This window comes from Aspergillus aculeatus (genome assembly GCF_001890905.1).
Source record: "Aspergillus aculeatus ATCC 16872 unplaced genomic scaffold ASPACscaffold_15, whole genome shotgun sequence".
Taxonomy (NCBI): Eukaryota; Fungi; Ascomycota; class Eurotiomycetes; order Eurotiales; family Aspergillaceae; genus Aspergillus; species Aspergillus aculeatus.
The window spans coordinates 388657-404191 of NW_017962990.1; the positions used below are offsets into that span (position 1 = coordinate 388657).

The 15535-nt window shown below is 52.9% G+C and overlaps 5 protein-coding genes across 5 annotated transcripts in view; 3 read left to right on the plus strand and 2 right to left on the minus strand.

Annotated features, from left to right (window-relative positions):
- Positions 1 to 311, plus strand: part of ASPACDRAFT_54199 (uncharacterized protein) — a gene marked incomplete at both ends in the record, with an annotated part of 5059 nt that extends 4748 nt beyond the window's left edge. The window contains one exon of the mRNA XM_020202848.1: positions 69 to 311. Within this exon, the coding sequence (XP_020053153.1) occupies positions 69 to 311 (243 nt within the window). The remainder of the gene's footprint in view (positions 1 to 68) is intronic.
- Positions 312 to 1148: 837 nt separating this feature from the next.
- Positions 1149 to 3606, minus strand: ASPACDRAFT_33641 (uncharacterized protein; the record flags this gene model as incomplete). The annotated part of the gene is made up of 2 exons (XM_020199972.1): positions 1149 to 3352; positions 3567 to 3606. The coding sequence occupies 2 exons, from the start codon at positions 3604 to 3606 to the stop codon at positions 1149 to 1151; spliced, it is 2244 nt and encodes a 747-aa protein (XP_020053154.1).
- Positions 3607 to 4078: 472 nt separating this feature from the next.
- Positions 4079 to 9523, plus strand: cpcC (putative protein kinase (Gcn2)). Its single transcript, XM_020196745.1, has 7 exons — positions 4079 to 4461; positions 4528 to 6558; positions 6618 to 6947; positions 7003 to 8005; positions 8054 to 8490; positions 8543 to 8987; positions 9047 to 9523. Exons 1-7 carry the CDS (start codon positions 4246 to 4248, stop codon positions 9349 to 9351), a joined length of 4767 nt encoding a protein of 1588 aa, XP_020053155.1. The 5' UTR covers positions 4079 to 4245; the 3' UTR covers positions 9352 to 9523.
- Positions 9524 to 10564: 1041 nt separating this feature from the next.
- ASPACDRAFT_63146 (putative GTP binding protein (Gtp1)) lies at positions 10565 to 12497 on the plus strand (the record flags this gene model as incomplete). The annotated part of the gene is made up of 10 exons (XM_020203853.1): positions 10565 to 10593; positions 10671 to 10699; positions 10796 to 10810; positions 10895 to 10919; positions 11021 to 11339; positions 11448 to 11557; positions 11622 to 11767; positions 11870 to 11927; positions 12031 to 12195; positions 12290 to 12497. The coding sequence occupies 10 exons, from the start codon at positions 10565 to 10567 to the stop codon at positions 12495 to 12497; spliced, it is 1104 nt and encodes a 367-aa protein (XP_020053156.1).
- Positions 12498 to 12741: 244 nt separating this feature from the next.
- Positions 12742 to 14410, minus strand: cpa1 (carbamoyl-phosphate synthase (glutamine-hydrolyzing) CPA1). Its single transcript, XM_020196746.1, has one exon. It carries the CDS (start codon positions 14184 to 14186, stop codon positions 12825 to 12827), a length of 1362 nt encoding a protein of 453 aa, XP_020053157.1. The 5' UTR covers positions 14187 to 14410; the 3' UTR covers positions 12742 to 12824.
- Positions 14411 to 15535: the final 1125 nt, after the last annotated feature.

A 15535-nucleotide genomic window follows, 5' to 3' on the forward strand; every position in this document is an offset into this window, starting at 1 on the left:
CCCCCCCCCCCCCCCCCTTTCAGACAAATAAAAGCATCAAGCAAATCTAACACTCTCCTATCAAAAAGTCCACCTGGGACCCAACCACCCCCTTCACCACCGCCATTGGGCCCCTCGGCCGCCCCGACTCCGGCATCCGCGTCATGGCCTTCCGGACCTGCAAGGCCGACGTCGTGGTCGGTCTCCCTGCCGGCGTGGACGAGAAGCTCCGCGCCCTGCCTGACGGCGGCGGCGCCGAGGCCCGCAAATGGGCCTGGAGCGGCAAGTGGGCTGTTGTGTCGTTTAGTGATGGCAAGCAAGGCTCGAAGTGAAAATTCAGATCATCTTTCTGCGATTTGTAGAAAAATGCGGGGGATGGATGGATAGATCAATAAATTAGATAGACACTACAGTTTCTCGAAATGTGGATGACCGGACCGGAATATATACCTCGCTTTGCCAACCCAATATGAAAGATAGATGGGAGGATACTCTCGAGTTTAGTCATGCAAGTCGATAAGATGCTAATACGTGAGATGATGTTGACAATGGTTGTTGATATGTAAGTCATCAACAGTGAGGGTCTGATTATTTGATTCGGGGTATAGTGATGTCAATAGGAGGGACAAGGCATAGGAGGGTGTGGGTAGGAGTAGACCCACCGAGAGAATGACTAAGAAACCAAAGTTTACATCGCACATACAGTCAGTTGGGACAGGCGGAGCCACATATTGTTATGTAGCTCTCTGAGCGAGTCCCTCTTGAGACATAACAACAAACACATGGGAAAAAGAATGCCGTGGGTGCCAAAAACCAGAACACGGGTAGTAGAAAGGAAGAGACGAGAGCGAAAAGCACATGACAAGTTGAGACAAGACAAAACAAAGACAGGCTGTAGCAGCAAACAAAGCTAATGTGATCTTTAAACCGAATCCCCCCCCCAGTAGCGCCCTTGACAATGGTATATTTTCCTCCCCCCGAGTGAACCAGATCGAAACATAGAAGATTAGAACAGAAAGGAGAAGGAAGCAAGAAGGACAGAACAAATGGGAGTTAAAGATTTTAGATCTCGTGCTGGTTTCCGGCCACGACCGACGGAAAAAGGAAAGGGGGCTGGCTGCGTGGCAGGTTATGAGGTTCGTCATTATAATGTTATGTTGTTTCTCGTTCTAGGCTTCGAGTACCGACAACGTTGGGTTGTTGTACGTTCGGATATTTTCCTTGCCTTGCTCTTTGGGTTTGCGGGTTTCATCCTTGCGCTGCTTGAGGCGCGCCTGGGCCGAGAGTTTGCGGTCGAGCGGGATGGAGTCTCTTTGCACGGCGACTTGGCTGGGTTTGCGTTTGGAGGTGCGGTCGAGGGAATATGAGTGCGATTCTGTTACGCCAGAGACGGCATTGAGGCCGTATTTGGAGGGGCGGTGGGAGCGGAGACGGTCGTTGGTGGTGCTAATGGTGCGGATTTGATGGCTGTCGTCAAGATTTTGGGCGAGGTGGTGGGCGAGAGAGGTGATGGTGGATTTGCTGGGGAGTGGATGGGTGCTCCGGTAGCTGTTGGTGTCGTACTTGTGCTTTGGGCGTGAACGTACAGGCTCGACAGACGGGTACTCTGGAGGTGAGGATGGAGGGACGGCGGCTTCATCGCCGTGGTGATAGCGGGAGCGGGGGGCAGGGAGAGTCTCCCCTCCTAAAAATGCCAGTTGGTCTTCGTCGCTGATCCCCATCGCTCTCATGGCGCGTTTCAGGTCGAGATCGCCTGCCGTATACCTTGAAGACGGGTATGAGCGTCGCTCTTTGGCTCGCGGGCTCGGGCTTGGTGGCTCGTCGAGCTCGATTGTCTCCTCCAGCAATTCTTTTTCGGGGCTAGCGTGCACGCCGAAATCGTAAACGTGAACCCCAGTGTGGTCTTTTCGAGGACTTTCAGAGCGACGAGCGCGGCCTTGCAGCTGTGGTAGACGTTCGATGGCTGTGAGCTTGATTCTGAGCTGGTCAACCTGCTCCTGCATCCGGCGGCGCTCCTCACTGAAAGACACTTTGAGGCTCTCCTCGTGTTGGCGGTGCTGTTGAGAAGTTGACTTCAAGCGGTCTCGATATTCCTGAATTCGCGATTCCAGTTTGACTTCGCGCTGCTTCAATTTCGCTTCCTTCTCTTTGCGACGCCCCTCGTACTTGCTCATCTCCTGCTTCACACGGGCGAGCGTCTGCTTGAGTGACGCGTTCTCCTTCTGCAACTCTGAAGCCTTCTGCTCCGAGATGCGCGCCAAATCCTTCAGCTTATTGAACTCTTCTTGCTGGCGCTTCATTTCCTCGATCTTGGCGTTCGCTTGATCCAGAGCCTGCTGGACCTTGTGGATGCTATCAGTCTTCGGCTCAGAAGGACTGGTTATTCCCGGAGCATCAGCTACCTCACTAGTCTCCTGCCCCACGACTCCATGACGTTCCAATGTTTTCCGCAGTGAGTTGACTCGATGTTTGTACTGCAACGCTAATGCGGTTTGCTTCGTGAGTTCCTGCACTAATTTCTCCTTGTCTGTATTGGTGCTCTCTCCGACCATGGTTGAGGCCAGATGGGTGACATGTCGTTCCATCTCCGCGACCTTGATCTCCTCCTCTCTCAGCTTCTCGGCCAACCGGGAAGCCTCCTCATCCTTCTTCTTAGCGTATGTTTTCGCCGCCGAGCGATACTGAATCAACTTCTTAATCTCCCAGGTGGTCTTATTCCGGTAATTGTCGTACTCCGCCTTCCAGTATTTCCCAGACTGTGATCGCGGTTCGTCAAGGTTGATGGTGTCGTCGTTGTCATCCTCTTCCGGTTGCGACATGTTGAGTTGTGTCTCGGATGACGAGGTAGAGTCAACAAAAACGTCAACGCCCTTAGCGGGCTTGTCGCGTGAATCCATCAAAGCTTGGGTAAGCTTGCTTCTTGGTTTTGATGCAGACGAGCCGGAAGACCATTGGCTGCTGAAATTATTGGCGAGACTGGCTGGTGTCTTGATGTATTTCGCAGACAAATCGTCACGTTGGCGCTCGTTATCCACCACACTTTCACCAAAAGAAACTGTCTTTCGTCGGTTGGAGGCAGTTCCGGGTGTCACGAGGATGCTTTTAGTGGGAGAGGCCATCGCGTTCATAGCTAGATCAAGGTCGGCTCTGGTGGCGCGAGGGACATCTCTTGCGTTCTGCGTAGGTTTCAGAACAACATTGTCGGCGAGTCGGTGATTGGCTGCAGCGGTCTTTGTTTTGACTGCGCGATTGCCGGTGTCTTCGTTATCGTTGTTGGCAGCAGGAGTACCAAACAAGGCACTCTTGAAGGCGCGAATCGCAAACACGGGAGCGGGCGTTTCTGGTGGCTCGAGAACCTTGGAGTTGTCTAGGTCTTCTGGGATAATGAAACAGGGAAGTGAGAGAACAAGTCAGCCCGCGGAGACCGCGCTTTGCATATAGTCAGGTGAAAATGGCTAGCATTATTGGGCCGTGAGGGTTTTGGGGGGGGCGGTGGTGTGGTGAGTGGGTGGGCGGCGCGCGCGTGCACCGGCGCAAGGCGGGCAGCGGTAGTATAACTAGTAGTAGGAGTATAAGACAGAACTTACCTGCGACTTGCTCTTCCTGGCCTGTGATCCACCCCAACATGTCGAATGCAGAATCATAAGCGAAGAAAACTCTGATCTCTGGCAGTAAAGGAGTTAAATGAGCAGGCTGGAGGAGAATTGCATGACACCCGCGACAATCATTGGCGATAAAGAGGCAGAGAGGCAAGTGGGAGGGGCGCGACCGGCAGGGGAATTGACGTGGAACGCTGTGCTTTGTTTACGCTTTGGTTTTAGTTCGCAGTCTCTCCCCAGCACCCACTGCGCTAGAGGCCCAAAGGCGGTCAGCGGAAAAATGACGGGGCGATCCACAGTCGGGCATAACTTACCGCCTTTCCACCCTTTCCGCCTTTGTGCAGGCTGTGTCCAGTGTCCAGTGTGGTCCGTGTGGTTACCGCTCTTTGGCCTGCCTGTCTTTCTTTTCCTTCCTACACTTACATTATTCCTCCCACCTTTCTCTCTTCTCCTCCCGCCCTTCCCACCCTCACCTCCTTCCACCTCCCATACTTTATACTCCCCCCCCCTCTTTTCCTATAATTCTATTTTATTCTCCGAATATGTGCTTTTCTGAGCTGTAGAGGGCTGCAGCTTCGGCTGCATCTTTGTCACTATTCTCCCGTGGCAAAGGCCAATTCTATCTGGGTGCAAACATTAAACTCCACACACCGCCCAACGCCCCGCTATGCCTCACAAACAGAAGAAGAACTTCAACAATGCCCCCAAGATTGGCTCTCCTCGAGCGGCGAAAAAGCAACTCTCCCCAAATCCCTCTGCTTTTGCCGCACCCATAGTCGCCCCCACCAATTACCAGGAGATCCACCAAAACGAGGTGGAAGCCCTGCGCTCCATCTACGGCGATGATTTTGAAGAAGTTGCGCACAGGCGCTCCGCCTGGCAGGTATGCTCGACAATACTTCAGCCGAATGCTTGGCGAGAGAGAACAAACTGACTTGCGTCAATTCAGCAATCGTCCGAGCTTACTTTTAAGCTTCATCTCCGAGCCTCGTCCAACCCCGATGTACATTTAGAGTTGCTGGTGGAGCTACCGACGACCTACCCAAAGACCATTCCGAATCTTTCCCTCGAGAATCTAGACGACTTGCGCCAGGGTGCTCGCTCAAGAGTCCAAGATATCATTCGCAACAAACCCAAGACCCTTCTGGGCTCTGAGATGATCTATGAGCTGGCCGTGTCCATCCAGGATGTCCTCGAAGACGTGGCCGAGGCGCAAGCGCAAGACAAGGATCTTCCTAGTCTTGAAGAGGAACGCAGGGAGCAGGAGGCCGCTGCCAATCAACGAGCCGAGCTAGAACGACAGGAAGAAATCCGCAAACAGGAGGCAGCGACTGCAGAGGAAGAACGTGCACTGCAGCAGCTGCTCGAAGACAGGCTGAGGGAGCGGACAAAGCTGTCGCGTCGCAAGAGTCGCACGCCTGGCTTAGACGCCAATGGAGACTCGGATGGCGTGCAGCAATCCGCCGGTGCTATCACCTTCGACCCGCCCCTCGTCGTGACGGAGCCGGGTCAGGATCCGCTGTTCTTCAGAGCTGTTTCCGGAAAGTCACTCCTCAAGAGTCGCCAGTACAAAGAAACATGTACTGTGAGACCTATCGCTTCCGACAACCGAGCCTATGCCCCTCTCCTTGTTTTGAAGGAAATGTCACTCGACCCAAAAGGCGTCGACCCCCTGAAATTCCGGGAAAGAATGCGCTTAAGTGAAGATAAGTTGGAAGGTCTAAAAAGACTTCGACATCCGAACATTCGAGACTTTATTGGATTCAAGATCTCCAGACCCTTAAGCTCGCAGGAGACCATTTGGAAGGTTTCTGCACTGGTCGAATACTCAAATAAGGGGCCTCTTTCGGAATTCTTAGACATGGTTGGAACGGTCCCAGTCGAATTGCTCCGCAGCTGGACTATCCAACTACTGGAGGCTCTGGAATATTATCACCGCAGTGGCTTTGTTCACGGCAATATAAGTTGCGGGCGTGTCTTGCTGTTCAGAACACCCACGGGAGGAACCATCGTCAAACTGCAGGCTAGCATCGAAGAAGCTTTGCCTGTTTCAACGGCAGGAAAACGGTCGCTCGCTATATCTAAGTCGCCATTTTGGATGCCGCCTGAGCTGGCCCACGAGGGAGCTCCACCGACCATGAAAACTGATGTATGGGATTTGGGTATTGTGTTTCTCCAGATGGGATTCGGATTAGATGTCCTCCAGCGGTATACGTCGGCCAATGCGATGATGGGCACTTTGGGTTTGACGTCCCCGCTGCAGGACCTACTACACGAGTTCTTTCGTCCAGACCCCAAGAAGCGGCCCACAGCCTTTCAGCTTCAACCGTCTGAGTTCTTCCGCGTCGATGCGCCTTTGATTGCTCGAACAAGTGCTGCAAATTCCATTTCTCTTCCGAGGCGTCCGCGTCTTGATTCTCTTGGAGCACTGCCGGCGTTTTCGCGCTATAACCAGGACTTCGATGAAGCCGGAAGACTGGGAAAAGGTGGATTTGGCCAGGTTGTGAAGGCTCGAAATAAGCTTGATGGTCGTTTCTACGCAGTGAAGAAAATATCCCAAAAGTCTACCACTGCGTTGAAAGATACGCTGTCGGAGATCATGCTACTGTCCCGTCTTAACCACCCGTACGTAGTACGCTACTATACCGCGTGGATCGAAGAAGACTATGACTATGTAGATGAAGACGCTCTTTCCTCGACCGATAGCGACGTCTTTGCCAGTCGGGACTCTCGTGCATACGACTACAGCACGGGTGGCTTGGACTTTATCAGCTCCAGCGGCTACCCCAAAATCCAATTTGGCTCAGACAGTGATGATGACGATGATGGCACGCTTTCCCACAGAAGGGGAGGAGATACCTCGGAGACCTACGAGACCGAAAGTGGTACAGGTCAAGAGTTGAGTCGCATTGGATCAGGTTCGCAGGGCAGACCGGTACATACGACGCTTTACATCCAGATGGAGTACTGTGAGAAACATGTAAGATTTGTCTTCCTTGCTCTACTTTATGTTTTCCCTACAAGCTAATTACCTGAAAGACTCTTCGCGATTTAATCCGAAATGGTCTGTATGACGATGTCGATCGGTCCTGGCGCCTGTTCCGGCAGATTCTCGATGGCCTTAGCCACATTCATGGTCATGGCATCATTCATCGCGATCTTAAACCGGACAATATCTTCATTGATGTTGCCAACAATCCACGCATTGGAGATTTTGGCTTGGCTACCAGTGGCCAATTCACAACCGCAGTGCGCTCCTCTACAACGGCTGATTTTGAAGGTGATTTCACTCGGAGTCTGGGCACAACCTACTATGTCGCGCCCGAGATGAAGTCCGGCCTAGCAGAAAACTATAACGAGAAGGTGGATGTAAGTTTAACCAAGGACCACAGCACTAGTCATCTTTGCTAATGACTGGATGAAGATGTATTCCCTCGGGGTGATCTTTTTCGAGATGTGCCATCCTCTCCCAACGGGCATGGAACGTGACCAGACGTTACGGGCAATAAGAGAACAGCATTTTACGCTGCCATCGACGTTCCAGTATTCTGAGAAGGTGCTTCAAGGCCGGATTATAAGGTCATTATTGAACCATGATCCAAGCCAACGCCCTTCGGCTTCAGACCTTTTGCATAGTGGTCAGATCCCTCTCCAAGTGGAAGAAGAGACGTTCCGAAGGGCCATCATGCACTTGCTGTCTGATCCCAATTCTCCTGATTACAAGAAGATTCTTTCTGGAATATTCTCCCAGTCTCCTAAGAAGTACGAAGACATCGCCTGGGACATGGACTCACGCGGCACACCAGCAGCCCACGAGCTTCTGGTTCGAGGGTTGGTCAAAGAAAGATTGACGTCGATTTTTCGTCGGCACGGAGCCGTGGAGACAACGAGGCAAATGCTCTTCCCCAGGTCTCAGCACTACAATAACGGCGCCGTGAGGTTGCTGGATTCCTCCGGAAATCTGCTTCAATTGCCATTCGATCTTACTCTGCCGAACGCACGTGCCATCCCGCGACAAGACCCTTCGCTGGAGAAGACATATGCTTTTGGCACTGTATATAGAGACATGCCTCATGGAGGGGAGCCTAGAACCCACAAAGAGGTTGACTTCGATATCGTGTCGCACAACACTTTGGATTTGGCGCTGAAAGAGGCAGAAGTCATCAAAGTTCTTGATGAGATCATTGACGAATTTCCGCCATTGAGGTCATCTCCCATGTGTTTCCTGGTCAACCACTCCGACCTGCTTCAGCTTATCATGGAGTTTTGCCGGATCACTCCTTCCCAGATTCCTCGCGTAAAGGAGGTGATCAGCAGGCTAAACGTGGGAAAATGGACCATGCAAAAGATCAGGAGCGAGCTTCGGTCGCCCTCCATCGGTGTTGCTTCCACCTCATTGGACGACCTTGCTCGCTTCGACTTCCGAGGTTGGTTTGCCTTCCCTGTAGATCATACTCATAGCTAACGTACGCCAGACTCTCCTAAGCAAACACAGAAGCGGTTACGGGCAATCATGGAAGGCACTCGTTTCGCCGAGCGACTGGCGCCTATTTTCGCTCGTATCAATCTACTAGCTGTTTACTTGAAGGGGTTCGACGTGAAGCGCAAAGTATATGTGAATCCTCTTGGAAGCTTGAATGACAAATTCTTCCGAGGGAGCATTCTGTTTCAGTGCGTCTTTGACAGTAAGCGGCGTGACGTCTTTGCTGCCGGCGGACGGTATGATTCTTTGGTTCAAGAGTTCCGTCCAAAAATGCTGGCAAACCGCTCCCAGACACACGCTGTGGGATTCAATCTGAGCTGGGATCGCCTAAGCTCAGCAATGCTCGAATATCTGGGAACAGGAATTGCTGCCAAGACATCCGTCAAGCACCCTGAGGCGGAAACTGGGGCATTTTGGAAAACGAGAAGGGTAAGTCTGCAGTAGAATGATCGGCTTCTTCCACCGTGCTAATAGTATACAGTGCGACGTTCTTGTTGCGAGTTTTGACCCCACTGTGCTACGCACAATGGGGATTAAGATCGTCCAGGATATGTGGGCCAACGACATCAGCGCCGAGCTCGCTGTGGATGCTTCATCTCTGGAGGAACTCCTCAACAAATACAAGGAAGACAGCCATAGCTGGATAGTCATAGCCAAGCAGGACAGCCAAGAGCGTGGCTTCAAAGTAAAGAGTTTTTCTCCACGAGAAGAGCTCGATATTCGAAGCCCCGAGCTGGTACCCTGGATCCGCAACGAGATGCGTGCGCGCAACCAACGTGAAGGCACGGCAGAGCCTCAGCGACAGTCTCGCCTGCTAAGCCAAGCAGAAACCAGCACAATCAACGGTGATCGGGCCAGCGATGTGCGCATCCTGATACCGCAGCACCGGAGCAAGAAGTCGAACCGCAGGAACATTGTCGAGTCTGGTAGGTTTCTGATTCTGTCACCCTCACCATCTCGAGTCTAGGTACTGACAACTCGCCAGCCCTTTTTCGATCCCGGGAGGTCGTCGAGGATGCATTGAATGGCCCGGTCGCTGCCATCGATACGCGCGACGATCTGCTCGAAGCGATCAGGAACACTCGTCTTTCCGACCCCGAAAGTTGGCGAGCGGTCATCCAAAACGCCCCGCTGACCGAGCGCAAATATCTCAATCAAGTGCACGAGTTGCTGTCTGATCTTGCGAACGAGGCACAGACCGGCGATGGTGCGGAGCTCTATACGAACGCATTTATTTACAACTACCGGACGGGGTCCTGTATATATTACGATCTAGCAAGCGGCTGCTGAGCGTGAAGGGTGGAATGTGGATTGACGTGAACTTGAATATGTGGAATTTTGTTTATTTTTGTGATGGCTGGGATTTTACGCTAGATATCTCTACTTCGTCGCATTTCTAGCAAACCGAATTATACCCCGACTTTGAACCTACCTTATGATTAAGACAAGGCAAACCGGCCCTAACAGAAGCGTAAGACAGTACCTGGCTCTGGCGTGTATATCAAGTGAGGAGGCTCGTTGCTCGCGATCTCTGAAACTGTCCTTCCTACCCTTAGTACGATACCCCAGCTATGGCATTCTGAACCGTGCCGCTGCCCCCGCCATCTCTTGAGCGCCGCAACAAGCAGGCTCAAATCCACTTGTTGGACCTCGACCGAGACACCGATACCGCCGCCGCAGCCTCAAACATCAAGTAGATTGTAATCCAGGCCCCTCCAGCCGTTTAATCCGGGAATTACGCCTCGTCCAGGGATTGGCTTCTCCAGCGAACGGGTCAAGCCCCGAGCCATCGACTACCACTGATCCGACCCCGCTGTTTGTTGATCACAGCTCCAGTGCAACTTGGTCCAGTCCTATTCTTCATTGTAGATGAAACAAGAGGCCTGTCCATCCTCGTCAATGGACATTGAATACGGTGCGAGGCGAGAGGGCTGCAGTTCCGACGGAGAAAGGGAGGTTCACTGGTTCGTTGGAAGTTGTCTTGCACGTGCGCGGATGCTTGTTCCTGCAGGGGGACGAGGAATGGTGACTGTTCAGATTAGTCGGTTGCCGAGAGGAAAAGCGCCATGTACAGTCGAGTCTGACGCCATGGTTGTTGCTGCTGCTGTTGCTGCCGCCAAGTAACGCAAATATCCACGAAAAGGGAAGTGATGAGAACGACAAGAAAGAAATCCTCGGAGAGAGCGAGCGAGCGGGGCGGAGATGCAATCGCAGTCGCCGCGATATCAAATTACATAAGCCGGGGGGTCCGTCGCCGCCGCGGCGGGCGTCGCATCGATTTTGAAGATGGGGTTTATTGTTTCCCCCCCTTCCCCCCGCAACCAAAAGACCGCTCTGCCTGTCGAGGGAACTTTTGTCCTATCAGGCTTGCTAGGAATCTATCAGCTTGTTTGGATCCATCTGATTCCCAGAGATTCTTAACACTGTTCTCCGGTGCGAAAACCGATTTTGTATTATCCATATCAAAGAAAGCAACGAGTCCGCGGGGCTCTCGACCGGCACGATGGTGAACATTACGGAGAAGATTAAGGAGTATGTTCTTCTTGTCCCGGATACCACCAAATCTAGAGGGACTATCAATTCTGACGGCATCTTTTGTCTCGTTGCAGGATTGAAGATGAGATGCGCAGGACGCAGAGTAAGTTAACTGTTTTTTGCCCGCCGCCGCCGCCGCCGCTGCTGCTCCGATGATAGCCCCGCCATACCATAATGCAATGCTAACCCGAGCAAATAGAGAACAAGGCCACAGGTGGGTGAATTCTTTCCCCGGAAGATTGATTGCATTGCATGCAATGAAGATCAAGTGATTCGATCCTAACATGCTACATGTCAGAGTACCATCTGGGTCTGTTGAAAGGGTAAGTGGTCAGGTCACGTTATCCAATTCCCCTTTCTATCAACATCAGACGTCCCCACCGCAAAGATACAAGGATGATGATAACTGACCAACCCTGTACAGTAAACTCGCCCGTCTGAGGGCTCAACTCCTGGAACCCACGGGGGGCTCCGGCGGCGGTGGCACGGGGTTCGACGTCAGCAAGAGCGGCGATGCGCGCGTCGCGCTCGTCGGCTTCCCCTCCGTCGGTAAATCCACCTTCCTCAGCAAGATCACCAAGACCAAGAGTGAGACCGCCGCGTACGCCTTCACCACGCTCACCGCCATCCCCGGTGTCTTGGAGTACGGCGGCGCGGAAATCCAGATCCTGGATCTGCCCGGTATCATCGAGGGGGCTGCGGAAGGAAAGGGTCGAGGACGGCAGGTCATCTCCGCGGCTAAGGTAGGGCAGCAGACTTCCTCCCTTCCCTTTTTCAGTCCCAGTGTGCAGTTCTTCGGGCATATGGTTGGGATAGATACTGACGATCCGATCTTTGACTATGCTGTATAGACAAGCGACCTGGTCCTGATGGTCCTGGATGCCACGAAACGAGCGGAGCAACGAGCCCTGCTCGAGGCGGAATTGGACGCTGTTGGGATTCGTCTCAACAAGGAACCCCCGTACGTTCCCTAGCGGTCTTGACTCCGTCCTTTATCCTTGGCTCAGATCTAACCCAAACCACAGGAACATCTACCTCAAACAGAAGAAGGCCGGCGGTGTGAAGATCACCTTCCAAACGCCCCCCAAGTACCTCGACGAGAAGATGATCTTCAACGTTCTCCGTGACTACAAGATGCTGAACTGCGAAGTCCTCGTCCGCGACGAATACGGTATGTCCCCATCCCCCAACATCTTGTTTAGGCGCCCCTCCCTTTGCCGGCCCACAAAGTCAAAGTAACCCCCCGAAACTAACACTCACACCCCACCACCAGCGACAATTGACGACTTCATCGACGTGATCATGAAAGACCACCGCAAATACATCAGATGGTATGTATCTTTGATCCCCTACCCTATCCACCGCTCTCGCCTTCCCATCACCATTCCAGCCCGCCCCAAGGATAGTAGAGTATCATCTAATAAAACGATATAGTCTCTATGTCTACAACAAAATCGACGGCGTCAGCCTCGACTTCCTCGACCAACTCGCCCGCGAACCCTACACCGCCGTCATGAGTTGTGAGCTCGACCTCGGCGTCGAAGACGTCGTCGAGCGCATCTGGAAGGAGCTCCGCTTGATTCGCGTCTATACGAAGCGGTACGTTTGGCCCTGGCCCCCCCTCCCTTCTACCACGACATCGGGATCTATTTACTCCCTCGGTAAGGCCATCTGAAGCTAATGTCTGCTATAGGAAAGGAGAGGAGCCCGATTTCTCCGAGGCGCTGATTGTCCGGCACAATTCGACGATCGAGGACGTGTGTGATAGTATCCATCGGACGCTGAAGGAGACGTTCAAGTATGCAATGGTGTGGGGTGCCAGCGCTAGACACATCCCTCAGCGGGTGGGGTTGGGGCATGTGGTGTCGGATGAGGACGTGGTTTCGATCGTGGCGAAATAATGACTTAGTGATTTCAAAGGTTAGAAAATATCACTTGGTCAGAACCCACTTAATGAAGGGGTTATCAGCATTATGGCGAATTGGCACTCAGAGGGCTGTACCCGGTCAGACTGGCACCAGGACATCATCTGCGCTACGACTAATGAAATCAAGTCTACGGAGACGAATGGAAGGACTATGCTTGAAAAGTTAAAAGGAAAATGTATTTACTACATTAAACTCAAAATGTACCCAAATTATGAACCGAATCATTTTGACAGAAGAAGAAACCGCATATGATCCAACCGTACCCAAACCATGAACTCCAGTCCCAATTCGACGAATCTCTTAAGCAGCAGCAGCGGCGGCAGCGGCAGCGGCAGCCACGTTCTGCATGCCGATGGTAGGCTGCACACCGACACGCTCCTTGGCCAACAAGTCAACCAAGAGAGGGCTGGGAGCGGTCTCACGGCCAGGCTGGAAAGCCAACTGGCTGTTCTTGTACTTGACCACGCTGTCCAAGTAGATGTCGAAGAGGTAAGAGGAGTCCAGAGGACCACCCTTAGCCTCCGGGTGGAACTGGGTGCTGAAAATGGGACGGGTCTTGTGGATCATACCCTCATTGCTAGAGTCGTTCAGGTTGACAAAGTAGGGCTTCCAGTCAGAAGGAAGGGTATCGGCATCCACAGCGTAACCGTGGTTCTGACTGGTGATGTGGCAGCGGCCAGTGCTCAGATCCAGGGCAGGGATGTTGTGAGCACGGTTACCATACTTGAGCTTGACGGTCCGGGCACCGTTGGCCAAAGCCAGAAGCTGGTGGCCCAAGCAGATACCGAAGATGGGAACCTGGGAGGTCTCCATCAAGCGGCGAAGGTTGTAGACGGTGTCCTGGCAGTGAGTGGGGTCACCGGGACCGTTGGAGATAAAGACACCATCGAAGTGGTGAGCGACCTTGTGGATGGGGTAGTCGAAGGGGAAGACAGTGATGCTGGCTCCACGGCTGACCAGGCTGCGCAGGATGTTCTCCTTGACACCGCAGTCGATGACAGCAACGTGGCATTGGGAGTTGGCGGCACTGACGTGGAAGGGGGCCTTGGTGCTGACCTGGCGAACCAAGTGGATCTGCTCAGGGTCGACGAAGGCCTCATCCTGATCGGCGTCATACTCCTCTCCGACGGTGATACGAGCGAGGGAGGAACCCTGCTCACGGAGGTAGGTGACAATGGCGCGAGTGTCGACACCCGAGATGGCGGGGACACCCTCGCGGGCACACCACTCGCCCAGACTCTGGACGGCAGTCCAGTGGCTGTACTGCTCGGCGACGTCGGCGACGACGACACCGGCGGCCTGGAGGTTGGGGGACTCGAAGTACTTGAGCAGACCGTGCTCATCCCGCTCAGCGGAGGGGACACCGTAGTTACCGATCAAGGGCTGGGTGAAGACCAGGATTTGACCACGGTAGGAGGGGTCGGTCAAGGACTCGGGGTATCCGACGAGGGAGGTGGTGAAGACGGCTTCACCCGAGATGTTGGAGCGGGCTCCGAAGGACTTGCCGTGGAAGATCGGACCATCTCGGATCGTGAAAGTAGCGCGTTCAGTGGCCGGACGTCCCTGACGAACGGTGGCCATGAAGCGGGACTGGACGGAGGCATTCACGGAAGGGAAGGCCTGGGCCCGGGCGGGCATGGCCTTGAAGAGTCGAGCGAACATGATGTGATATGATTTAGATGTGACGGGAAGTGAAGAAGTGGCAGATATGTGTGGTGGCTATTCAAAAGTTTCCGGAAGCTTTCCAGAGGTGATCCGAGATGTAGTCCTGTTGGGATCGAGGTTAGATTCTTGATGCTCGAGTTCATAGTGACGGTAGTGGTGGCGGGGCATACCTGAGAGGTGAAGACGGAAGGTGCCAAACGCATAAGCGCGACGGTGCTGTTACCAGTCTTTTAATTAGATTGAAGTAGAAGATGAGTCTGATTAGACAGACATTGAAGGGTGTGGATGCACGGAGATATAGGATGGGATTGATGAAGATGGGGGAAGATTGAGTGAGTCAGAGACAGGGAGAGGAGGGAGAAAGAAAGAAGGGAGCGAAGGGGAAGGCATTAAAAGAAAGAGCGACCGCCGGCCCGGTCGGGCTGGGCACGTGCCTTCCCTTTTCCTGTCTTTTTCCCTTTCACCGTCTCATCCTTGGGTTCCTCGCCAATCGGAAGCGGGCTATTGCCTCCCGCTATCGGACTGACGAGTTTTTTTTTTCCTACTCAGTAGTAAGGTTTCTTGGGTCAGGATTTATCATGGCTGTTATTCACCGTGAATAATTGGAATTGCCTCCGATGGTATCTCTTCTTCCACGGCAGACTCCCCTCCGTCCCTGAGCCGTGCGTCCGTGACTCACGACGAACCGTACCGTACCGTAGTGTACTCCGAGTAGGCACTTAAATCGCTATTGATGTAACTCCTCCACTGCAGAATGGGTCTATTGCTGCTGCGCTCCATTCATTACCTAACATCTTGCCTCCCCCAACAGCCATCTGGGGATATCCTTGACTAATATCATCCTTTAACGTAATCGGTAAGCGAGCGGAACGCGCAAGCGAGTGGAACGCCCAACTCGTAATTCTGCTTTATATACAAATTTGAAGTCAAATATCAACCTTTTTACACCGTTCAAATTGCCTCTTCTTGGTGTTTTACTCTTGCTGGACACCATGTCCGTATATGACCAACTTTATTACACGAAGAACAGCGAGGTGGCGCGCGCCGGCGAGGCTGTTCCTCGCCGGCCGCAGAATCAGCCCGTTGGATTCCCAAGGCTTCATCTTCCTCACGAGCCCGGCGAAAAAGCTGTATAGCTTCATGAACTGTAGCTCCTTCGAGGCCTGCCAATTGGCGATTACTTCGTTTCCTCTTCTTAGTCTGGTGTTCGTCTGCAGCCCGTAAATCATGATTTTCCTGTTCAAGTAAGGCTGCCCTGTTTAACGCGATTTCGCAGCCTTTGATGATATATGATAATGCAGTTCTCATTGACTCCGGAGGACTTCGTGTACGTTCACGCAGTAATC